General features: G+C 36.6%; 1 protein-coding gene across 5 annotated transcripts in view; it reads right to left on the bottom strand.

Annotated features, from left to right (window-relative positions):
* ATP2B1 (ATPase plasma membrane Ca2+ transporting 1) overlaps positions 1-25,545 on the bottom strand; it is a 128,264-nt gene that overhangs the window by 16,092 nt on the left and 86,627 nt on the right. For all 5 annotated transcript variants that reach the window (XR_013350681.1, XM_077845772.1, XM_077845770.1 and 2 more), the window contains exons 6-15: positions 25,323-25,463; positions 22,259-22,297; positions 21,343-21,504; positions 19,473-19,687; positions 16,797-17,039; positions 15,235-15,476; positions 12,472-12,709; positions 7,647-7,826; positions 6,886-6,973; positions 6,407-6,513 (exon numbers count right to left, since the gene is read on the bottom strand). Coding sequence is in view for 4 of the 5 variants with exons in the window: in XM_077845772.1 (XP_077701898.1) it covers positions 6,407-6,513; positions 6,886-6,973; positions 7,647-7,826; positions 12,472-12,709; positions 15,235-15,476; positions 16,797-17,039; positions 19,473-19,687; positions 21,343-21,504; positions 22,259-22,297; positions 25,323-25,463 (1,655 nt within the window). In the remaining variant the exon portion in view is untranslated. The remainder of the gene's footprint in view (positions 1-6,406; positions 6,514-6,885; positions 6,974-7,646; positions 7,827-12,471; positions 12,710-15,234; positions 15,477-16,796; positions 17,040-19,472; positions 19,688-21,342; positions 21,505-22,258; positions 22,298-25,322; positions 25,464-25,545) is intronic.

Raw genomic sequence — 25,545 nt, forward strand, 5'->3', positions numbered from 1 at the left:
AAAAAAATTCTGTGGATTAGAGTAAATATTTAAAACATAACTTTTAAACATCTGAAAGAGTGGTGTACAATAAACCAAAATTTACCCTTATACTTAACCAATGACTTATAATTTACTGTAAAAGAAGATAATAGTTATTCGAAGAGATCTCTCAGAAAAATATTTCATCTAAGCAAAAATCAAAGAATAAGGTAGTGAAAATAAAGTTCAAACTGGGTTTAAAAAAGAAGGAATGAACACAGGCATCATCCCAAGTTCCTCCCAAATGTCACACAAGAAGTAAAAATTCAAAATCAGACTTAGTGGGAAAGGAGATACTGTAAGGAAATATTTTTTTTAGGTTTTTTAAAAAAGATTATTTATTTATTTATTTATTCATGAGAGACACACAGAGAGAGGCAGAGACATAGGCGGAGGGAGAAGCAGGCTCCGCATGAGGAACCTGATGTGGGGACTCAATCCCAGGACCCCGGGATCACGCCCTGAGCGCACCCCTATCTTAAGAGGCTGGAAAGGAGATAACCAAATAGTAAGCAGGTTGCAGACCCCAGAGAGCTGAATCCTAAGCCAACAGTGGGGAAAGCAGAGAATTAACTTTTTTTTGTACAACAGAACTCTCCTGTATAAGGCTCAGTACTTGGCAGCAGCACTGGAAGGAGGGTTGAAGGTGTGAATAAAAACAGAAGGATTTCTTTAAAGTCTACCGAAGACACTGAAAAAGAACCCCGAAGGTTCAAACTAAGAACTATGTCCACCTAGAATGGGATGCATTAATAAGTTGTGGATTGATAAAAAAACAAGTGAACTATGGCGACAGACAACACAGATGAACCTCATACGCATAATGATGAATAAAGGATGCTGAACTCAAACACGTAATACAAGATTTTTATGTTCACAGTTTGAGAAGAGACAAAAGTAATCTTCAGAACCCTAGTTATGTGTGCAGACAGACAGGGCAATGATTAGAAGACAGTGTGATCGAAGCATCTACGGGTACAGGTAATACTCTATTACTTGCCTTGCACTGAACAGGTCTGCTCACTTGTGATAATCCATTTAGCTGTGCATTTATGACTTAGTCACTTTTCTGTACATGTGTGATATGTTAATAACAAATTTAAAAGAAACGGCAAGTAGATCAAGGCCTCTTCCCAAGTCCATGCAACCAAGTGGCAATTTGCTATGCCCTCTGGCCTGTCAGAAGACTGCCTGCTAACCTATCTGAGAGGGTATGACAAAGAAGGTCCGGGCGGGAGGTACCAAGCCCCGCTGAGTATAGGGGGTTGAGAGCAACTGTTTGAGTGTTGAGACCACCACCCTCTTTTCTCTACTTGTTCCTCAGAACATCGGTATTCAGGAGTGTCCTCCACGTAGCAGATTTGAAGATTCTTTTCTGGAAAATCTGATCATCTGAAGAGAAACAACCTAAAAATACTGCTACTCAAGGTACACTAAAGGAACTAAAACAGCCAAGCCAGATCACTTTACTGAGAAGCTTCTGGTTAACAAATCCTACCCACAGGCCCAAGGCTTTCCAGCTTCCTGCCGCTAAATAAGCATAGACAACCAAGAATCAATCACCTGACATCTGAAGAAAGGCTAACCTTAAAGACAGACTAAACCAAAAGGCAAATAGAAACATGGACTCTGCAGAGACAAAAACTTATTTAAAAAAGTCAAATCCTTAAAAGAGGTAAAAGATACATCAATGAAACATGAATAGGATGCTAAAACAAGAACAAAAAACAGATCCAAAAATAACTCTTGGAAATTTAAAACAATTTCACAAAGTTGAATATGAGTTTATTCCACAGTAGAAAGTTGTTCTGCAAGAAACCATCATTACATTTCAGAAGACTGGGGACTAAGGAGAGACGTATATATCTCCAAAAACAGAGAGGTTCAAAATTCAGAATGGTATGTGACAATAAGGGAGGAATGAATTCAAAATTCTGAGCGAAAAAATGATTTTCAAACTAGACTTTTATATCAAGTCAGATTAAGAATCAAGAGTGAGAAAAGGGGAGAGAGTTCAGTCATAAAAGTTATGAAAAAGTTTAACTCTCATGACTTTTTTTCTCAGGAAGCTACTGGAGAAGATAGTGTTACTCCATGAGGGAGTAAATCAAAACAGACGATGACATCGAGTCCAGGAAATACCAGGTCCGACATGAGAGAGAAAAAGGAAATCCTCAGGTACAGAGGAAAAAAACAAGACAGCTGGTAGCAGGCCTAGCAAAGAATCCACATTCAAACATGTTGGAAGATCTGGGAGAGGTATATCCAAGAAGGTAAAAATTTTAAAAGTGCCAGGTGATTCTAACATAAAGAATGGAGGATTTGGTGATGAGTCACAGGAGAACTAAGCACAAAAGTGAACGATTTTTATTTTTTTTAAAGTGAACAAATTTAAAAAAGCACAACGGATTTAAAACTAAAACAAAACAGATTTAAAACATGAATGAAAAAGAATTTATAGAGACTATTTCAAGGAAGTAAGAGTCATGGCAGACTATACGGTTCAGCTGAGAACAGCATCTACAGTCACAATAAGGACTGTATACTGGTCTATCCGAAAACACGATCGAATTCGGGTGGAGGAGGACAGGATAGGTGGTGTGCAAGTGCACATTAGGGAGGTGACAGTGGTGTGTGCCCAGTGTGCCCACAGAAGTGCTAAATCCTTATCTTCTTTAGTGAGAAGTCAATAGCAAGTGCTTTGTATTAAACAAATAAAAAAAAAGCACCATCATGTCATGTCGATATATAGGGGCAAATGATTAAGGGAAACAAACAGCTAAAACAGTTGGTTTCCTTTTGTCAAAAAAATGAACCGAGAGAAATAATATGTGGTAGGGGACGTAAGCAGTAAATCTTATAAAATGATTTGACTCTTTAAATGCATTTACTGTTTTGATAAACACCAAAACAGAGTTCAAATCAAGCTTTTTTTCAAAAATATTCAATGAGGGAACAATCTTAACTTAAAATTGTAGCCTCTAGCTTCTAATCGGAATATTTTACTTTTAATGTGCAACGTACTTGACACATCTAAGCCTCACAGGTTTTCCTGTCTCTAATCATTCCCTGTCTTTTTCAAATGCAAATCTCATCACTTCCTTGTTCAAAATCCTTCAAAATTTAAAAAGTAATTTTGAGATGTTAATTGGTGTCCAAATAAAAATGAGTTCCATTGTCAAGTAAGTTTGGGGAACTTCCATCAGAAAAAGTTAAATAGCTTTTTTTATGAGCTTCCCTGAGCTATGTGCTGCCATGTGAGTCTCTAAACTTCTTTTATTCCACCGGAAGCCTGCTCGGGAAGGGCTGCTCTATGGATGAAAGAACAAAGTCCTTATCTCAGTATTCGAGGCCCTTTGCAGGTGCCACTTGTCAATCTTCCCTGCTTTGTAGTCCATTCCCCTCCAAGAGCACACCCTCTTCTGGACAAGTTCAACTTCTTATAGGTCCCAAGGGTCTCTGGGCTGTACTTCTGCATCTCCTCTTCCCCATCCCTCAACCCAAATGGCACTTCTCTCAAAACCTTTCCCAGTCTCTCCAGGCAGTCTTCCTCCTTGCTGCACTGAGGGTCTTGTTTGGCAGCACTGGCCTGCCACTACACTCTGATTATTTATTTCTCTGCATGCTGAGCCTTCAGAAGACAACTACTCACTTTTTTTTTTTAAATTTTTATTTATTTATGATAGTCACACACAGAGAGAGAGAGAGAGAGAGAGAGGCAGAGACATAGGCAGAGGGAGAAGCAGGCTCCATGCACCGGGAGCCCGACGTGGGATTCGATCCCGGGTCTCCAGGATCGCGCCCTGGGCCAAAGGCAGGCACCAAACCGCTGTGCCACCCAGGGATCCCAACAACTACTCACTTCTATGTCTCTGGACCAGAATACTGAAAACAGCTTCTTAGTGTTTGGAGAATAAACAAACAAACCCTTTATTGATCCAAAATTTAAAAAGATAGTATTTTAATTACCTCAGGGAAGAGTTTACTACCAAAGATGTATTTGGTTATAGAAATCCATCATGGCATTTAGGCTTTGAAGACAGAAATATCTGCATGTTATGGTTTACTGAATTTTGATAAGAATAATGAAATACAATAATATAATCATATTTTAAATGTACCATAGAGGCTTGCAATTGAAAGGAATTTATGGAGAGTGGCTATATAGAGATAAAGCCAGAGCTCTTTGCAAGCTAGTAATGTACTTAACATTAGAGTCTTTTTGTAAATCTTAATTTTGTCATTCAGTTTTAGAATATGAAATTGAAAAACTGAATAAATACAGAGTAAACTCAAGCTTGACTGAACAAAAGTACTTTGAAGTTCAATTATTCTTTCTGTCTTTTAAAACAGATTGAGATTTTTGATGTGCTTAAAAAAAAAGGTGGTAAAATGGACTAAAACCTTAGGACTTAAAAATGAAACAAAGCAGGGACAGGCCCAGTGGCCCAGCAGTTTAGCGCTGCCTTTGGCCCAGGGTGTGGTCCTGGAGACCCGGGATCGAGTCCCACGTCAGGCTCCCTGCATGGAGCCTGCTTCTCCCTCTGCCTGTGTCTCTGCCTCTCTCTCTGTCTTTCATGAATAAATAAAATCTTAAAAAAAAAAAACAAAGCAGCCACTGTACTCTGTTTCTATTTGTAATACTGTATTAACCTGTATGTACTGAAAGCCCTTAGCATATGCCTTAAACACTGAAATTTTGGGAAGAAAGCTTTTTATTTTTAAAAATGTACTGTATGTAAATGCCTTCCTGGTCAGCTGTCCTGATGAAAGGGAGAGTCCTGCTAAATGCTCAAGAACTGTAGAGAGTGATTTTTGTGTTCCTAAAGTGAACAATGATCCTATTTGCCCACAGCCAAAGGAACAGGACTTAAATATTCCTTTCTCCCTTCAGCTACTTTTCACAAGTCTTCAGAAGTTCAGACAAATGTGCTGCCAACCATAATGAGCCTGGAATAGGGTAGGGTGGGGATCTCTGGGTTCACAGCTATTGGCTGAGGGCAGTTCACCCACATAATTTCCTCTTTCCATCTCTCTCATGCCTGTTGAAAGCTGCCACCATGGTGATGGTTCTCCTAAACTCCTATTTTAGCAGTCACAATATCAGGGGGACAAATCATACAGATAAACACTGGTACACATAAATATTCTGGTCTCTGAAATCTGTGGGGCAGGACTACATTTCAGAATTCAAGTTTCCTATATTTTACAAAGATAATGAGGCACTTATCTTCCATCACAAGTTTTCCCAGAGGGGGTTAGTATCCCATAAAAACATATTATCTATATAATGGCTATGAATGTTTGTTAAGTGGGACAAATAACTTCCTCATATCTGTTCAGAATAAGTTTTGGAGTCAAATGAGTCTATCGCAAATTTAGAAAGAAATTTCAGTTTTCAGATTTTTAGATTTGAGAATTGTGATTACGGACTTGTAGTTTCAAAAACTTGAAGAAAATACTTAAATTTTCTATGGCGCTGAAAGTACAAAGATTCATTCCAACACTGAAAAGCTTCAGGAAATCGATTCAGAGATATAAAACAACCTAATTTCAATCATTAAATATTTACGTAGCATATGTATTTCATGTTATAAATTTTAAATACTTCACCCATACTATGGTTAGAGTATAAAAATATAATAATGAAATGCTGAAATTTTCTAGCACTTTAAATAATCAAATATAAATTGAAGAATCTGGGGGGCGGGAAGCAGATTTTTTCCAATCCAAATAGGATTAGAGCTATTATATATGAAATAATGACATCCAGTTACTCTTAACAGATGTTTGCAGTTGAAGGGAAGATTCTCAATTATATTTTTAACTTACACACACATACACACACAAAGACAAATACTTTCTAATTGTTCAAAGCCTGTCTCCTGCTTAAGAAGACCACTGTGTAAGGTTCAGATCAGAGGACAGATACTTAAATATTTTGCAGAGTACAAGGCAAATGATGATGCTATAGTTCTTTCAGAGTCATCTTCTAGCCAGATTTCACTGACAAAATGAACGTGGTTACAAGCTACTCAAACTTATAAGCCAGTTTAGGCGCAGATATTTTCACTCAAATCTTGAGGGACAGTGTATACAAGGCGCCTGGGTGCCTCAGTCAGTTAAAGTGCCTCACTTTGGCCCTGGTCATGATCTCAGGGTCCTTGGATCAAGCCTTTGTGTCAGGCTCCACCCTCAGTGGGAGTCTGCTTTTCCCTCTCTCTCTCCCTTTGCCCCATCCCCACTCATGCTCTCTCCATCAAGCTCAAAAATAAATAAATAAATAAAAACTAAAAAAAAAAAAAAAATCAATAGCAATCTAGCAACAAACAACTCAGCCAGAAAATTACAGCTGAATACTTAAAAATGTTAGTTAGGTTCCTACCATTGCAAATCCAACATCAGCTTTCTTTAGGGCTGGGCCATCATTTGTACCATCACCAGTTACAGCTACAACCTGGCGTTGTTCTGACACAGTGCTGTCAATTATACCTGAAACAAAAGTAAATATTTGTGCTGTAAAAAATATCACCTGTAATTAATAAGGTGATTCTGCAGAGTACCTTGACCAGCCAGTTTTACAGACTTGAGGTTAAAAACAAACAAACAAATATAGAGAAATGAAAACTGCTGAGATGTTGGACAAGGACCCAGTCCAGAAACTAAGGTTACATTAGGAGCAATATCCTGTTTTAATGAAGATAATCACAGTTCACTGAAGGTGTCAAAAGGAAATGTATTTCGGTTTTATTGGAAAAGATAATATCCAAGATTCAATCTATTATTCTCAATCTATTACCGCTTTAGGAAACAGAACACATTTCTGTATCAACAGATTGTGAGGTAACTGGAAAATCTACTCACCTTTAACCAGTGTATGTTTGTCAGTAGGAGATGATCTTGCAAGTACTCGAAGCTTTGGCCAAATCTTGTCTATCCGCTCTTGCTCAATCTATAAATGTTTGTGAAAGTTATAATGTACCCAAACCTAGTTTTATAATTCCCAAATTAGCTATCTGGCATATGTATCAGCAGTTCTCAACAGCGTGGTTAACAGACCAGCACCATCAGCAACTTGAGAGAACTTGTCAGAAATGCAAATTTTTTATAGCAAGGCCCCAAGCCTATCATCTTCTCAAATCCTTTGGGTTGGGGACCTAGCAATCAATGTTTCTAAAAGGCTCTCTAGGTTACTTTAATGCATACTCAAGGTTGAATACCACTACTGTATATACATATCATTATAAGATCAAATTTTAAAAATCTTACCACTGCCTATGAAAATAAAAACTCCTTAACATAGTATAAAAAGTGCAGCATTTGAGTGCCCTAAAATATGTTCTATCTATCAGCCTTTTCAAACTCTTCCTCTCATAGTTATTTGTATTATAGTTCTGAAATTGACCTAGACTGGGGCGGGGGGGTGGGGGGGGGAGTGCTCACTCCCTTTAGGATAAATTTATCACTAGTCTCTTTCACTTCCTAAAACGTTAGTGTTTTTGCTTCTTAGATGCAGGCCACATTTCTCCACGTGTGATGCCTAACATAGTGCATATTTAATGCTATTTGTTGAAATTCCTAATACATGAAACATATAGCAACATAAAACCTAGAGAAACCCTTACCTCTCCTTTTTCATTTCGTATTCTTCGGTTGAAATCTTTACCTTCTAGGCATAGAAAATCTTCCCCGGGATGTAAAATACCACATTTGGTAGCAATCGCTCGTGCAGTATTAATATTATCACCGGTGACCATCCGCACAGTAATTCCAGCCCTCTGACATTTCTTTATTGCATCTGGTACCTGGTTTATAAAAAAAAAAAAAAATCATATTATAAAGAAAATTAGTACTTCCAAAGGAAAGAAAAATCCCATTGAACAAGTAATGCATGACTTGCATAGTCCCACACATAATGACTATTTTAATTTCATCTCAAGATACTCAGTATTTCTTGAATTACTCCCAATAATCTCTTCTTTTCTTTTTTACTGCCACAGTCCTAGTCCAGGCTTCATTTTCAGTTGTGATCCCATTTAATTTGTTTGCATTATTTATTTGTAGAGGGCTTCTTAAAGTGTCCCCCTCCCCAAACATCATGCAATTCTTTTCTGGCTGGCTTTCTACCTTTCTGGTTTTACTGCCCAGACCACACCACAGTAAAATGTTGGTGTGTTCTTTAGGGTTGTGAGTGGCTCACTTAAATGCACTTAACCCTCCTCTCCCCTCTTCCACTGACGTCTTATCTTCTAAGGATGTCTTTTCTTATTCTTGTACCTTTAAATGTCATGTATGTGCTAATAATGTTCAAAACTACATTTTGTCCCACCTCACTGCGATGCTGCATTCCTAATTCCATCAGAGAAGTGGATAGTGGAATCTGGGTGTCCAAAAAGGACGATGTTTTTGAAAACCTAACAGAAACCTAAGGGTTACCTGACCTCATTCATCTCTCTTACCCTATTCATCTTTAAAGGACAAGGAGTCCCGTGGATTCTACCTCAAACCTACCCTGTGCCTTGTCTCCCCTGCTGGTTGTTTGTACAGAAATGTCTTTGTAAGTGGTATCCCTGTCCTAATGTGTGTTCCTCCTGTAAAACATCTGATGTATTTAATGACAGAATTATTTTTCTAATAGGTTTTCTTAAAAATACATGATTCCTCTACTGTTACACTATAAACTGCAAAGTTCTTAGTATAATAGAGTATCACACTTGAACCTCAGAATAGTTTTCTAGATTTATCTAAAAATTTTCTCTACTACACAATTGATGGATGAATCATCTATATACTGTTTGTGTCTCCGCTTCTCATGATTCCCTTTGCCTAGAAAATACTTCCGATTCTTCCCTAACCAGGAACTCCATACTGATTCCTTTTGAGCAGAAGATTCAAATGCAAATTCCTATAACATAAATGAGAGAAACACTGACAGTTACAAACCCAAGACTAATGCCTAATGAGAGCTATTTGGCTTTAGCCTTTATTTTATGGTAGAACAGACATCCAATGTTGACAGAACCTACCACTTGAAGAGAAAGCAGAAACCTACATTTGTGTACACTCTCTCAATATATAATGCTTTAAACACACATACACACACACACACACCCCCACATGGTCCAAGGAAAATCTGACTGAAGGCTAAATTTGGCTTTGCAGGTGGATGGTTTATGACTTCTACTGTAAATACAGTTTAACTGTAATGTCTCTGCAAGCAGCTTTCATGGCCTATCTAGACAAAACTGTGTTTTCACATAGCACATACTTCTATTACTTAAAAAGAAAAATCCGTATTCAATTTTGAAAACATCAGTTTGCTGTATAAATGTAATATATGCTCTGTTACCTCATGAGATAAAAAGTAACCCAAAATTGTTCACCCAAGCACTCACTGATTGGGTGGTATCCTGAGATCATGTGGAAAAGGGGGACAATGAATAATTGGGAGAAACTGGTCTCAGGTTAAAACCATGTGACAAGTAATATTTAAGGGCAAATCAACATTTATTAATGGCTCACTAACCATACCAAATACCACACAAAGCTCACAAACCACTTCCATTTTTACAGATAAGAAATTGAAGAGAAGTCAATTATTTGTTCAAGTACCTATGCATATGCAATAAAGCTGGATTTACTCTAGATATCTAATTAATCAAAATCCTCTATATCAGAAATGCATAGTCCAGAATACCCACTCAGAGAAAGCTGCTTTATATTACACTGCCTACTTTAGTTTCAAAATACCCATCTCATTTTGTGATACTAAAAAAAAAATTAAGTGCCACTTTCATGTTTAAAAAAAGATGAAACTCTCCATCAACCTCAATGATAACAGCAATCTATTTTCCAAAGGACAAAGTTGTAGACACCCTGATTTAATACCACATTTAGGTAGGAGTTAAGCCATAAATCAATATATAAAACTTTGGTTTCCCTTTGACCAAAAGTTGGTAAACATTACCCACCTGGATATTTCATCATTTCTAAATAGGCTTCTGATTCTTATTCCATTGGTAATGCCATCTACCACTCACCCAGTGATGCAAGGAGACTGACTGTGCCTCCTCTATAAGACATCTAATTGTGGAGCTCTACTTTCCTCAGGAAATCTCCCAGAAACCCTCATGTGACTATTCCAGCCTAGGCCACTTTCAGGCTACTAGGTCCAAATGCCTACATGACATACATTTGGATGTTTCAGACACCTCAACAATGTCAAAATAGTAAATTCCAACCCAACAGGTTCATTCCTATTGGTTCTACCTCCATTTATTTTGAAATTATCCCTTTCTTTTCATCTTCCCTGTCACACTAAGTGTAGTGATATGTCATGATCATCTCTTGCTTGGAATCACTGCAATAATCTCCTGGCTTCCCTGCTTTATTTCCTCTATTTCTTACACAGTATCCAAAAGAGTATTTTAACACAAATTATGTCACTTCCCAGTCTGAATTTTTTTAATTACTTCCCAGTGAGTTTTAGAATAAAATTCAGAACTTTCCTTGTCTTTTAAGACCAAAGGTAATCTTATCTGCCCCTTCTTGTCTAGGCTTATGGCCATACTGGCTTCCATTCTATCTTTGAAATAGCTAATATTTCCTCATACTTGGCCCTTTCTCTGCATTTTCTTTTCCATTTGCCTGGAATATTCTTCTTGCAACTGTTAATATGGCGGGCTCCCTTTTAGCCATCAGATCTCAGTTCAAATGTCATATCCTCAGAGATTTCCTGATGTGGTCTCTCTCAAGTTAACTAATTTCACCCCCTTTAAGCACATCCTTTATAGCCTTTTCATGCTTGGAACTGTCATCTGATATTACCCTCCCAATCCCTTCATAGGCCAGCAACAATATAAAGCCCCTGAGGGCAGGGACCAAGTCTTATTCCTTACAGAATATATTTTCACTTGGCATATTATCCAAGTACTTATCATTTTGTCTGTTTGGTTGTCTTACTTCTCCAGAAGACAAACTTCATCAGTATTTTGTTCACTGCACTATTTCCAGTTCCTAAAAATATACCTGGTACTACACATTGGATGTTGAATCAACTAGCTGAGAGTCACTGAACAAAAAAGCTGTTATTGCCTTTGTGCTTTTACTCATGTTACTTCTTTGCTCAGAATGAACTTACAACTGTCCCTTGTGGTCCAGTTAACACTGCATCCATTAAGACTCAGATCAGGTAATTAACCTCTCAGAAGTCTTACATGACCCCTTGAGTGGGTAACAGAGCCAGCGGTCTTTTCAGTACACATGTTTTAGACAAAGACAGGATTTGAACAGACTAGTTTAGTTCTGTGGTCCAGAGCTAATGTCTACATACCTCAATTTTTTTTTTTCATCTGTTAATTGAGTAGTAAGTCACAGAGGTGAACATTAAATGAAATAACACACGTAAAGCAGGTGGCATAGTATCTAGCACACAGTAAGAATTCAATAAAAAGATGCTATTGCTTTAAACAAAGTTGGGAACTCATGTTCTGTGCCTATATGACATGCTCTAAATAAATCTAACGATGTACTAACATCATGGGTTATATTTACATGTTTGTCCATTCTCACCCAAGTGTGACTTCTTTGAGGCCAGGGAATAGATTTCAAAAATCTTTATGTCTATGGTACCCTAGTATAATGCCTGGCACATAGCAGACATAGTTGCTCAATACATTTTAAAATAAATGATTTAACAAAGAAAAGAAAAGTCCAGAGATGCATACTGTCAAATACGACAACAGGATGTTTATATTTAAAATAATAAAATTCAAAAATTCCATTTTCCAGTTGTACTAGCCACAAAAACTCAGTATTCACATGTGGTGAGGAGCTACCATAGTAAACAACATATAGAAAACTTCTATCACTGTAAGAAAATTCTACTGAACAGGGCTGGTTAGAAACTGAAAACAAGTAAGTTATTGCATCTATTATTTAATATAAATATCAATTGAAAGGGAAGCCTGGGTGGCTCAGTGGTTGGGTATCTGCCTTTGGCTCAGGGCATGATCCTGGGGTCCTGGGATCGAGTCCCACATCGGGCTCCCCACAGGGAGCCTGCTTCTCCCTCTGTCTATGTTCCTGCCTCTGTGTGTCTCTCATGAATAAATAAATAAAATCTTTAAAAACAAAATAAAGATGTAAAGGACTTAAAAATAAAAAAATAAGTGAATAAATATCAACTGAAAAACCCACCCAGTTCAAGGCGTTGTGCTAGGTTATGGTACTATCAGTACATAAGATCCCAAAGAGAAGTGGTCTAATTAAAAACTGTCAATAAGTAGCATATACATCACTAGCACTATTTTTTCACCTGTTTTGGATTCACCCAGGAAAAGAGTAAAATCACAAACACCAAGAATGTACTAGAAAGCTGGTTCCAGTCAGTGCCTGGATCCCCTAGGGTTAAGAGATTCTGCACATGCAGAGCACAGAACGTTTCACCACCTCAGGTCTCACAGGGTCTTCAATCCCCACAACAGCAATGCACGTAAGGCCGGTGACAATATCATTTTCATTATCCCACTCTGGTTCAGGTTCTCCTGCTGGGAAATCTCTGAATGCAAGACATATGGTTCTCAAGCCTTCTGATGCCATCGGTTCAATCACTGTTTTTACAATATCATCACGGTCCCTTGGTCTGAATACTTTTGCCTCACCATTAGCACTCAAGATTTTGAAACACCTAAAAGGAAATGTTGAATCCAAACATCAATAATTAACAAAATTAATGGTTAATGCCATTTAAGTGAATTGGAAGGGCTAGAAATCATGGGATGTGACATCTGGAATTTAGAGAATTGTGTATGTTGCATTTCTACAGACTTAAATCACATTTGCTTTTTACCCTCCCCTTTACACAACAGTTCTAATCTTTATGGTTCTCATTTGACAGTTCTCCACTTTATCAGTTACTCTAGATATTCTCTAAACCTTTTCTTTTGGAAATGCAATGCTTTTAAATTTTCACAAATAATCTGGTTTCCTCTAGTGGCAGAGGAGAATAAACTACACACCTGCCCACCTTGGTACAGAATTCAGCATTAACTTTAACACAAAATTCACAAGTATTTTTCTTTTAAAGTAAAAAGTCAAGTTCAATCAACCCCTTACCTGAGATGTTGTTTCATCACCTATATTGTTTTATATAACCATGAAAGAAAAAAATAACTTATTGTTAAAATAAGCATTCTACTGGAATGAGAGAGATAATGACAAAAGTTTTATTTTCAGTGACACTAACTACAAACTTTTAATTATGTAGTAAATTGAAGTCACACTATGTACACTTCCCTATTTAAAGTTTATTTTTCATGACTCCTTTCTCTGCTGCTCTCCCTTGGTGATGCCACCTCCTCCTGCTTCTAGGTGGGGGACTGCCAAATCCATATCTTCTGTTTTATTTTCCAAAGCTCTCCATCACTTTGAGGACCTCCATTTGGATGCTGTATCAACACCTTAAACCTACTGCATGCAAGACTAAACACTGCCTCAACATTAACATTCACATTAGCCCCAATAATTTCAACGTAAATCTAAATCTAAAGTGTTTACCTGAACACTTCCTTTTGCCACATCCACTATATAGCATCAGCTCCTAAGTCCCATTGTATTTGTTTTCTTAATGGTCTCCTAAACGTTGCCTCTCCTTTCTGTTTCCACTGCTACTGCATCCTTCTGGCTCTTACTTCAAGCTAGAGCCACTGTAATAGCTTCTTAATTAATATCTGTCTCCTGTCCATCCTTTCTTTCACCCCAACCCACCTTACTTCCTGATATAAGAATTGTCTTCAATCACAGATTTGATCCTTCAACTACCTGATAAAAATACTCCAGTTACATCCTCTGGCCCACTTAATTTGTCCTGCTTATTAGCCTAATGTGTAAGAGCCCCTACGACAAAATATAAGTATTACTGTGGGACTATTTTCTATCAGACTCCAAGCTAGATGTTTCAATATGCATTATTTTATTTCATTGTTGCAGTGTTGGTGGCCAAAAAGTTTGATTGGTTTTGATTCAGAATCTCTGTACCCCCTATCTGCTGTTCAGCAAGACACGGATGAGACAGATTTCGAACCTTTCACACTGACATCAGATAACCAAGTGTACAGTAAAGGGAAGAAGGCTCTCTGTGGCCTGTGTGTCACAAAAGCCCATTACTACCCAGCTGAACTGTGCGACTAGCCACCTCCCCAGTATGGCCTGTGTACTCTCACCTCCTTTCCCTTACGTGGCTTCCTTTACCCTGATGTTCCTACTTCATACCAAAACCTATCTAAAGTGCCACAGCTTTTATATGACAATGATCTCATCTTAAAACTCTGCAACCATCTGTCATATGCTGCCTTTTCAGTAATTTATTTATAGACCTGTTTCGTAAACCTGTTAGAATATAATCTGACAAGTGTTCATCAAGATAACACTGGATTATAATCTACACAGAAGCAAATTAAAAATAAAGATATTTTAAATGTTATAATTTCAAATGAGCGCTAATTCTCCAAGGCTGCTCTCAAACTGTGTTTTTAAATTCTCTACTTCTCCAGTGGATTTAAAGAAACCAAAATAATTTTAACACCTATAATAACATGCAAACATTAGGGAAATTACACATCAATATGTAATGTCAAAATTGAAACTACTCGTCTATAAAAGGACAGTAAAAGAGAAAGATGGTCATTCAAAATGACAGAAGATATTTAAATATGACAATGCAGCAGCATAAACATAAAACCTCACTCTGATATAAAAGAATTCTTAAGATCTAGTGTTCACGCTTTGCTATTCTAAACACTTATCTATAATTCATTCATCACATATTTCGAGCTCACTATCTACAATGTGGTGTTGAAGATCTAGACTTGAGTTTTTCTTCCCAGGCAGCCTTTATTTTTCATGATCCTCTATAACAACGGAATCCACATGTCTCAAAACAAAGATCAAGGTTTACTTCATTAAGTCTACCCAATTGAATGTAATGGCATATTTTCCCTACAGCAAAATACTATGAGATAAAAGGAACCTAAGTACCAAAATGGCAGAGTAGCATGGGCAAGTATCTAGATAGCATTAAGAAATACTGAAAAGCTCTGAAGTCCTATCAAATGCCTGATGTGCACAAAAAAGGAAATAGCAACAGTAATAACATGTAGGTAATTCCATAAAGCAACTACGAGCAATTTATTCATCTAAGCATTTTACTCTTACTTTTTCAGAATTATCTCAGATGCACCCTTGCTGAATATTCGATAACTTCCATCTGAATTTTTCAGGACAGTACTCATGGACTTCCTAACAGAATTGAAGGTGTAGACTTTGTACAGTGCTTCTTCTGGTATTTCATTTCTAACATCCTGATAATCTCGTTTTAAATCCAAAAGAAGTCCCAACAAGGCACATTCAGTTTTATTACCAACATGACGAGGTAATCCACCCTCTTTCTCTGGTGGCTATAAGAGAAAAAGGTTTAGAAGCTAGTATCATCTTGTTTCTCTATGACAGTTTAATTTATAATGTAAAATAGAATGAGACATTCTAAAACAAAACTATATAGGAAATTTCTAGTAATATCAGCATTTCAAAGAGGGACATAAAAAGGTACAGTAGGAAGGATCTCTGGGGCGAGAATGACATGGATTCCAATCTCAGCCATGCCAGTTACTAGCTACGTGAATTTTACCCCACTGCTGTGGTCCTTGGCTTCAGCATCTGGAAAACAGTTGCACTTATGACCCAAGAATTATGTGAGATAAAGGCATGTAAAGTTTAAAGCTGGCTCCTAACACACAGAGAGATTTAATAAATTTTAATTCTTTTCCTTTTTCTCTTCCTGTTTTCATTGAACATTTATGTTGAGTAATTCAAAATTAAGTCTACTATACAAGTTTTTAAACTTAAAAGAATATGCATTAAAATAAAGCACTGTTGCTTTAAATATATATAAAAGCTTTATTTCCTTCATAGAATCTTCACAAGTAATTGAATTATCACTACAGTTATAAGGCCAGATGTGATCATCTTTACTTAACAATTGAAGACAGTAAAGCTCAGGCTTTCAGCTAGTAAAAGGCAAAGCTAGATCTAGAACCAGGATCTGGTAACTTTTCAATCTAATAATCCAATTCATGCATATTTTTGCTAGACAACTTGTATTAATTCTGTTCATGGTCTTCATCCATAAATCACTAGAACACATACCAAACTCCAGCAATTCCATACTTTATGTTGCAAATAAGACTTTTAACTTGCAAAGTTAAAAATATTTTATTCTAAGGCAGCACAAAGTCTAAAATTACTTTATTGAGTTAGTTTCAAAAGGTCTAAAGATGAGCCCATTGGTAAGATCTACTAAGAAACCAAACAGAGAATATAGCAAGCATATATAAAAACATATTCATTTAAGTTAAAGTCTGGCTTCAAAATTTTCTTGAGAAAATTGAGTTTACTTTCTATATAGTAAGATAGTCTGGTCTTTCACAAAATAAGCTAAGAATTTAAAATTAAGAACTTGTTCTAGTTATAAGGCTTGAGAGTTTCTGAACAGGGGAAATTCACAATAAAGGAGGAGGAAAACACAAGTAAACCAAGTTTAAGCTGATCAACAGGTTTTACTCGTAACATAAATGGTATAACTATATGACTTTTAAAACCTTAACACATTCAGCTCTCCAATTTATATATAATAAGGGTAGGTCTGAAGAGCTACATATAATCTATTATTACACATTTTAAAACTAATTTTCATACGTAAATTATTAAAGAAACCTTACCAATATTTTTGATGTATAAGCACAATTCACAGAAATTCCTGTTACAAGATAGGACAAAATATTTGGTGGAATAGCTTCTGGTTCAGGAATCTTTTTATAGTGTTTTTCATTTATGTAAGCTTGAACAACAGTCATTCTGTTCATTGTCAATGTCCCTGTTTTATCTGAGCAAATAGCTGTAGCATTTCCCATGGTTTCACAAGCGTCCAGATGCCTTACTAAGTTATTATCTTTCATCATTTTCTATGGCGACAAAAAAAAAAAATCACACACATACACACAACAACAAAAAAACACTAGTTAAGCTATATATAAAACCAATCATCTCATTACATAAAATTGTAAAGTCCTTTAAATTAAGAACTAAAACTCTCAGCTATATACAGGTATACAGTATAAAGCACCAATTTAATACTGGAAGAATTTTACTATATTTGACCTACTTAAATAAGCTAAAGAGCATACTGCCTTTCTGTAGTCTCAATTTTTTTTTTTTTACCAGTGCCTAACCTAATCTAGTAAGTGAATACAGACACCTGCACTCATATGCAAATCATGTTGACTCTAAGCCTCCCACAGCCTCTGTGAAGTGTCTTCACATTATATAAGAGCAATGACAATCTGTCCTCCAAGTACAGTGGTACTTGAAGCATTGTAAAAGCATATGACATTTAAGGATTAAGTCTCCTTATAAAGTGGAAAACAAATCACCACGGAAAAAGTAGCTTTTATCAGTTAAAATACAGATTTGTGGGTATACGGCTGCCTGATTTTTTTTTTTTTTTCACTCTAACAGACTGAGATAACATATCAAAACCAGAGTGGGTCATTTTTATCTTTTCCATATGCCAGTATACCTGGTATTCTCATCCTTATGATAATCTTTTCCTCTTATTTACAAGAACAAAATAGTTTCTAAAAAACCAAGAGTTTTCACAGTAGCCCCAAAAGGCATTTAAATGAAAATGCTTGATAATTCATTTTCAAAAATGTAGAATGGGTTAAAAACTACATAGAGCTATTTTACAAAGTATGTTCTGTGACTACTAATATGTAGGATACTGCAAAATAGGTTCCTTGAAGAAATAAATATAGGGAAGAAAGGTGTACCTCCCAAATTACTTGTGATTTGCATGAATGTTCAAGATTAAAAGAATGAAGTCCTACAGTGAAAAAAAGGTGCTCAAAAAAAAAAAAGGTGCTCAATTTTGCACAGTACTAATAAAGGATGGAGAAAAAGAACAGTAATTAATAACATATGGGCTAAACATTTAATAAAAACTTAAAGAACAGTAGTTAAAATGCTCTTTATTCATTTTCTATTAAAGAAATATAAATTAATTCTGCCTATATCTTTTTGATCCACTGAAAAATTAATGTTATTAATGACTACTCAAAATGAACTGACAGAACTGATAAAATGAACAGTATCTAAAACTTGTCTACCCTAATTATTTCTAATTATTTCAAAACATCAAAAAAAGACAAATAGGTGATTACACTAGATTTCATCACACTGAAACATTTACCATTTGAAAATGAAAGATATGCTTAAAGAAAATAAATTCAAACAGTAAGCAAACCATATTCATATCATAATAGGTTTATTATAAAAATGTATTGGAATACTGAGGATCAGAGTGCTAAAGCAGAAACTATGACTATTAATATTTCTCATCACCACAGCAATACTACTTAAGAATAGCAAATTTAACATCAGAAAATTAACAAGAGTAGCATTCTTCTTCCCCATTAAGTATAATTTTATCTGCAAAGCCATTTTAAGAGATCAAAATTGCCCTAGCTAAACCTTTTTAAAGATCCAATTCACCTTTTCCATATAAGATATAAAATTAATTAAAGTATTAGTAATCATCAACCAGATTACAACTTCAGGTAAACAGTAGTCAGCAAAGGAGTCAAAGCTCATTTTTAGCATTCTACTTGGAAAACAAGAGCTGAGCTACCACGGGTAACACTGGAAGAGACTTGAATAAAGAGCGGGTAATTCACAGGAAGGAACAAGTAGGCCCCAGATTCTGTGACACATGTCAGTGAGGCTGAAGAGTGTGACCAGAGGGAGACAGGTACAAGATGAAGCCCGAGAGGTCAGGAGGGCCACTCCGGGTAGGATTTTTTCTAAGTGTTTTATGCTTAGGAAATAATATAGCTGAATTATATTTTAGGAACAGGAGTCTGTCTACTGTGTGGAAGCTCAGCTGTGTTATGATGAGGACAGGAGAGCAGAAACAAGGAGGCTCATGAACTTTGGACTGGAGAGAAGCCTCTTCACTGTTTTCCCCACAGGTCAATGACAAGCATTCTTACTTTAACTATAGAGATGGGGGATAAGGAGGTGATGTGACTTGCAATGGAACTACCATACAGGGAAAATTAAACTAGAACTTTGCCTCGCAGTGTTGTGCTTGGTTTTGTGTCAAGAATGCCCTGTGAGGAAGTGTATACATCTTGATGTATATAGACTTTCAACTTGGGGGCAGGGGCGGGGAGCAGCGAGGATGAGGAGACCCGTGATAGCATTTATAAAGGGAATTATAAATTTATGGAAAACTTCTACTTTCAGAACCAGAAAGAAAAGAGTAACCAGAGATGTGAATTTTCTCCACCAAGGAAAGTTTTAAACTTAGTAAATCCACTTAACCCTTTCCTGCTTACCTTGACTGAATACGCCAGCGAGATAGTGACCGCAAGGGGAAGACCTTCTGGTACCGCAACCACTAGAACTGTAACTCCAATAATGAAGAACTTCACAAAATATTGTATGTAAATTGGTGTGCACTCAGCAAGCCATGGTCTCTTCTGAACCCAGAATGTATCAATTACAAAATATAATACCAGAATGATAACTGTGATGGCAGACATCAACAAACCTTTCAGTATATTAAAAAAAAAAAGAAGAAGAAGAAAAATAAGAAGAAGAAGAAAAAAGATGCCATTATTTCAGTAGTCAGACACTATTCATTGTCAGGTACATATTAGCCACTGGAAGAAATTACCACTGGTTTGATGATACTTATTTAAATTTCTCTGAGAAACTGTTAACTTTTTTTTTTTTTTTTTTTTTTGGGCACCTAACTCATCATTTGGCATTGTCAGATTTAAATTTCTGCTTCCAAGTATAGCCCTTGTCCCCAGGAGCGCTGGTAGAAAGTGTGATTCCTAGACTTAACTGTATCTTCAGCCTTCTACTAAAGCTAAGACAAAATAATAGGCAACGACAAGGAAATACCAAAAGCTTAGAGTAAGCAGGTACTTTATATGCTGGCAACTGCTTAATGTTGAAATAGAAGCTGGTAAAAATCTTACCAATGGGGAGACTTGGAATTAAATACTCAATCCTATGTTTTTTATTAATAAATTCTCAATTGTTATTTTTTTCATCTATCCTTAGTGCTTCATGTATTATAAGCCATTTACCTATTTTGTGGACTATTTAGCCTTTTACAAATGTTTACTAAAAAATAAGACAAATCTACATATTTGCACCTAATAATCCAACCATTTTCCCATTCCCCCAAACAATCCACCCTTTTCCCCAACACTGAGGCAGGATTACCATTTGGCTATATATTACAAAAAGCAAATATTGGCTATTGGATAAACTTAAGAACAGAAACAAAAGCCTCACTTTTTCAATATACTTTTAATAAAAGATGCTGATTCCTCCACTTGTTCTTTCACATAGATGATACTGGAGGGCATGCTCTGTTTTTAGCTAAGAGCTCTGCTTCTGCTCTTTGCCCCCCATAAAAAGTGGTTGTATTAACAGGTGTTTTATAGTGAGGATAGCAATTTGGAAACTGGTCTCACCAGGATGGTGCTCTAACTAATCAATTCAATTTAAGTAATTTTAAGAAAAAAAAATTTTTCATCTTCAGTAAAAAGATGAGCAAAATGTGTGGTGAAATTTCTTATTAAAATATAGTCATGGGGTACCTGGGTAGCTTAGTTGATCAAGTGCTTGGCTCTTGACTTTGGCTCAAGTCATGATCTCAGGGTCCTGAGACTGAGCTCTTTATTAGGCTCTGTGCTCAGTAGGGAGTCTGCTTAAGGATTCTCTGCCCTCTTCCTCTCCTTCTGTCCCTCCCCCTTACTCATACACATGTACTCTCTTTCTCTCCAATCAATCTTTCGAAAAAATAAAACACAGTTGAGTAATCTGTTCTGAGAAACTACACTACTAGCATTCTGTCTACTGCTCTCAGTTATCCTGAGAAATTCACAGATAAGAAAGAGTATGGGCTTGTGAACTGGGCAGTCTTCATTCATCCTAACCTGACCACTTATTATGAGTTCCTGCCACATAAAATGGGGATAAGAGTCCCTAAGCTACAGTGATATTATCAGGATCTGTAATAACTCAAAGACCTGGTATATAATATAATGGATAAAACTGAAAATATTTTTAACCCCCTCTCCACCCACAGAGCAACAATTTGCAGCCTTAAGTGGGTCAAAAGATCATTTTCAAGCAGGTTAGCATATTTTAAAAGCAAAACACCTTATTTTCTTCTGTACATCATACCTGCTTTGCCAATCTGAACAGCCAGCTTTGTAAGTTTCCCTTGTAAGACCGATTTTTCCTTTTTTGGCAAATTTGCTTTCTTTTTGTCTTTTTCATCACCATCTCCACCTTCTTCACTCTTCAAAGGCTGCATTTCCATGGCTGCACCATCCTGGGCTTTTGCTAGATTTAAGAACAAATAAAACCTCACTACATTTTTAAAGGCACACAAAACTATTAGCATTTTGAAATGATTTCTGAAACCAATCAGTTTCTTACAGAAGCTGAAAAGATTTAAACATTCAGCTTTGTGTGTGCATAGGTATATGTCTAGCCAGAGAAAATAAGACAAGAGTGACACTACTAGGCTGTGAATCTTCATACCAGATTTGAGAATGTTGTGTCAGGTAATAGGGATGAGGAAGAGGAAGAAACATGGGATCCTTAAACTAAGAACTAAATACCAAATCATTTCTCTTCCCCCCTGTTGTGTTTGATGAGATTTACCCCAAACACTATAAATCCCTTCCACATGTGACCATAATGTAGAACATTATATGTAAACCATATAAATAGAAAAATGTACATGTTTACAGACCTAAACAAATGCAAAAAAAAATCTAAGTTGTTTCTTACACATTTTTCTTAGCAATACTACAGTAACCGATATTAAAAAACCTGAAGTGTTCAAGTTGAAAGTTACCTACATCTGGATTTTTCTTAGCATAATACCACAAATCACAGTTAAAATCTTACTGCCATTGTAAAGGCAGCCTGAGTAAGGCAGTGGCAGGAAGAGAAGTTAACTCAAGTTAACATCAACTGTTTACTTCCCCTGGTACCTGTATCCTACTTTTGGATGAATACAGTACATAGTAGATATACTTTTGGATACAATGAAAACAAGCTAACTGTACTTTCAGCCTTGTGAACTTACCTTTATTGCGATTCTCAATAGCTCCATCTTGTTTCTTATCTGTAGGAACAAAATGGGAATTAAAGCTTTCCAAAAGAAATGAAGACAGTCATGCTAAATTATGCAGAGGTAGTTCACATTTCTATAACAGAACTGTTACACGATGGTGTGCGCTCTTATAGATTAGAAAGCATTTGGCTTGTAATGATCTTCCTGCATCAATCACTCCCTAGGTCTTAACCAGGGGAAATACTCCAAAATGATTTGGGGCATCTGTACTTGTTTGTTTTCTCCATAAGACTTTACTCTTTTAGATGCTGTAATGAACCCAAATATGGTATAAGAGGGCCTCAAACTAAATACACATGCAATTCTAAGAAAAGAAGAAAAGGGCAGGAATAGGGAAGGAAGGAGAAATGTCATAAAGACAAGAGGCACATGAGAAGGCTGTGATGAGAATGAGAGCCCAAACTATGTAGATAGGAGGCATAAGTAAGTAAAATTCGAGTATGAGGGTAAAGAATAGGCCAATAAGACTACCAGTTAAGGTATTCCCCAAATTACTTTAAATTTGGAGAAAAAAGATGGGAACATCTGAAGCAATAAAAGTAATCAAGGAAGGAATAGGTCTATTGTTTGGAGAAGGCAGTATAATACTGAAAATAACAAAAAGGAGGCATTCAGCCAATTTTTCTTCCAATTTCTCTATCTAGAAGACCATCTTCAAACTGGGAAGCATGGAACAGAGTCAAGAAGGAACAGATGCTCAAGATAGACGAGGAGATAGTAAGAGAGTATCTAGCTACTTTCAACAAGCTGAGTTCAGAGAGGGACCAGACAGCTACATTCTAGACTAGGCAGAAAACAAGAAAGATTACCCTGACCTGAACTGCTTCTGAGTAACAGCCAAAGCAGTTAAGGGAATGAGAGAAGGACTGAAATCCACAGATGGAAACATGGCCCATTCTATGAAGAAAAACAACACACCAAACAGAAACACAGTCCCGACAATCAAAAATGAGAAGATGCACCTTAGATGTTCATTCCTGGGAACATTTTTGACTGGATTAATGAAAACAGAAGTTTAAGATCTTAGAAAAAAAAAAAAAAAAAAAACCCAAAACCGTGCTTGTTAGAAAAGATATTGTGGGGGTCAACAAGAAAGCTGCAAGCTTCCCTTCCTTTTTAAACAGGGTCCATTGACCTTCGACTCCTATAAGTCAGGATGCAGCACCATGTATGGTTAAGAGCACAGACTCTTGAGTCAGACAAGCAGGTCTGATCTGTCACTTACTAGATCTCTGACCTGGAGCAAGTACATAACTTCTGTAACCAGCAGGTTACTCATCTTTACGTCGTTGTATGGTTTTAAGGATTAAGGAGATAATGCACATAGCATTCAGTAAATGGTCATTGTTACTGGTTTTCAAATTGCCTTCCACTCCACCTTAAGAAACCTAAGGAAGCACAGGGAGGGCTACGTGAGGACTGGGGCAGGAGAACTTAGAATGGGGGTCTTGCTACTTTCTCTTCCAGTCAGAACTTTTCAAGTATGTTTTTGTTTGAACGAAAAATCCTGCAACTGAAGACAAAACCCAAAGAACAAAGCATCCAAATATTAAAAGCATGGCTGTAGTTACAGCAAACCAAAATTTTAGCAAGGTTTTTGTTTTAGAAGATCTCAAAATACTTATGTTTAAGAAGGAAATATGGGCTTATTATCCTAAGTAAAATTAAATAAATCCAAGTGGTTAAACCACAGTAAACTGCTGTCAGCCTAAAGAGAAATAACTGTGGAGGAGCAATCCTGAGTGGGAGAAAGGGGTGGTAAAGTAGATACTTAGAAACAGGGTGGGGAGAGCTTTTTAAAAAAAGTAACACGCTTGAAGCACCTGGGTGGCTCAGTCAGTGAAGCATCTGCCTTTGGCTCAGGTCATGATCCTGAGATCCTGGAATCCTGTCCTGCATCTGGCTCCCTGCTCAGCAAGGAACTTCCTTTTCCCTCTCCCTCTGCTCTCTCTCTCTCGAATAAATAAATAAAATCGAAAGAGAAAGAAAGAAAGAAAGAAAGAAAGAAAGAAAGAAAGAAAGAAAGGAAGGAAGGAAGGAAGGAAGGAAGGAAGGAAGGAAGGAAGGAAGGAAGGAAGGAAGGAAAGAAAGAAAGAAAGAAAGAAAGAAAGAAAGAAAGAAAGAAAGAAAAAAAGAGAGAAAGGAAAGAAAGGAAAGGAAAGGAAAGGAAAGGAAAGGAAAGGAAAGGAAAGGAAAGGAAAGGGAAGGAAAGGGAAAAAGAAAAGGAAAAGGAAAAGGAAAAGGGAAAGGGAAAGGGGAAAGGGGAAAGGGAAAGGGAGAGGGAGAGGGAAAAGGAAAAGGAAAAGGAAAAGGAAAAAGGAATAGAAACATGCTTCCAGCAAAGTAATTTTGAGCAGTCACCCAACCTTCTTGTATGATCCTTATGTATAAGCTATGCTTATAAATTTTTGTTGAGGATAGAACTCTTGTAGGGATAGCAGATACAATGGGACAATATCAAATTTCTAAAACTTTGATATCAAATATTTTGGGCTAAATGCAATAAACATAATAGGAGTCAGAGTAACGTTTTCACCTATTTAAGTATAGAGTGGGAAATGTGAATAGTAGAAAACTTGAAATAGATGAAAAACTCAATGAGACCAAAATGTGATATGGTTGACAAAGCTATGAATTAAGAAGCAAAAAACATTAGCAAATAGGAAGTGAGAGTTTACATGTTGCTCGTAAAGTAATAGAAAGATGCTAAAACTAAAGAATAAACAGAATAAATAAAGCCAATGAAAGTGTTCAAGATGCTGAACTTGTATGGCTATGGTAAAGGAGATTAATGTGTTCACTAAAGGCCCTTTATGGACTACAGTGTCTACAAGGAAAATTGGGAAATGGAAGGGACTCCATTAATTCTACCACTTAAAAGTACTATATCGAGTAACTTTTTGTAGATCATTTCCTATAAGAACCTCATAAAAGAAGTACATTTTTCTGTGTCCTTTCTTATGACCAGCTGCCATATTTCCAAATACCAATTCTTACAGAAAACTGCCAATCTTACTTTTCTTTTCCTTTTTCTTTTCATCCTTCTTTTCTTCCTCTTCACCTCCAGCTCCAAGTAAGGTAAAGATAATTCCAGTTTGAGAATTAACACCTACAGCAGTAACGACCATTCTTCCAGAGCCTTCCATTACATGAGTACCTACAGCAACAGAAAATTTTTTTTTAATTGCTATGGCTTTTTTCCTCTTACCCTCAAATTTCAAACTTTACTCAGAATTGTC

The sequence above is a fragment of the Canis aureus genome, chromosome 13 (genome assembly GCF_053574225.1).
Source record: "Canis aureus isolate CA01 chromosome 13, VMU_Caureus_v.1.0, whole genome shotgun sequence".
NCBI classification, from domain to species: domain Eukaryota; kingdom Metazoa; phylum Chordata; class Mammalia; order Carnivora; family Canidae; genus Canis; species Canis aureus.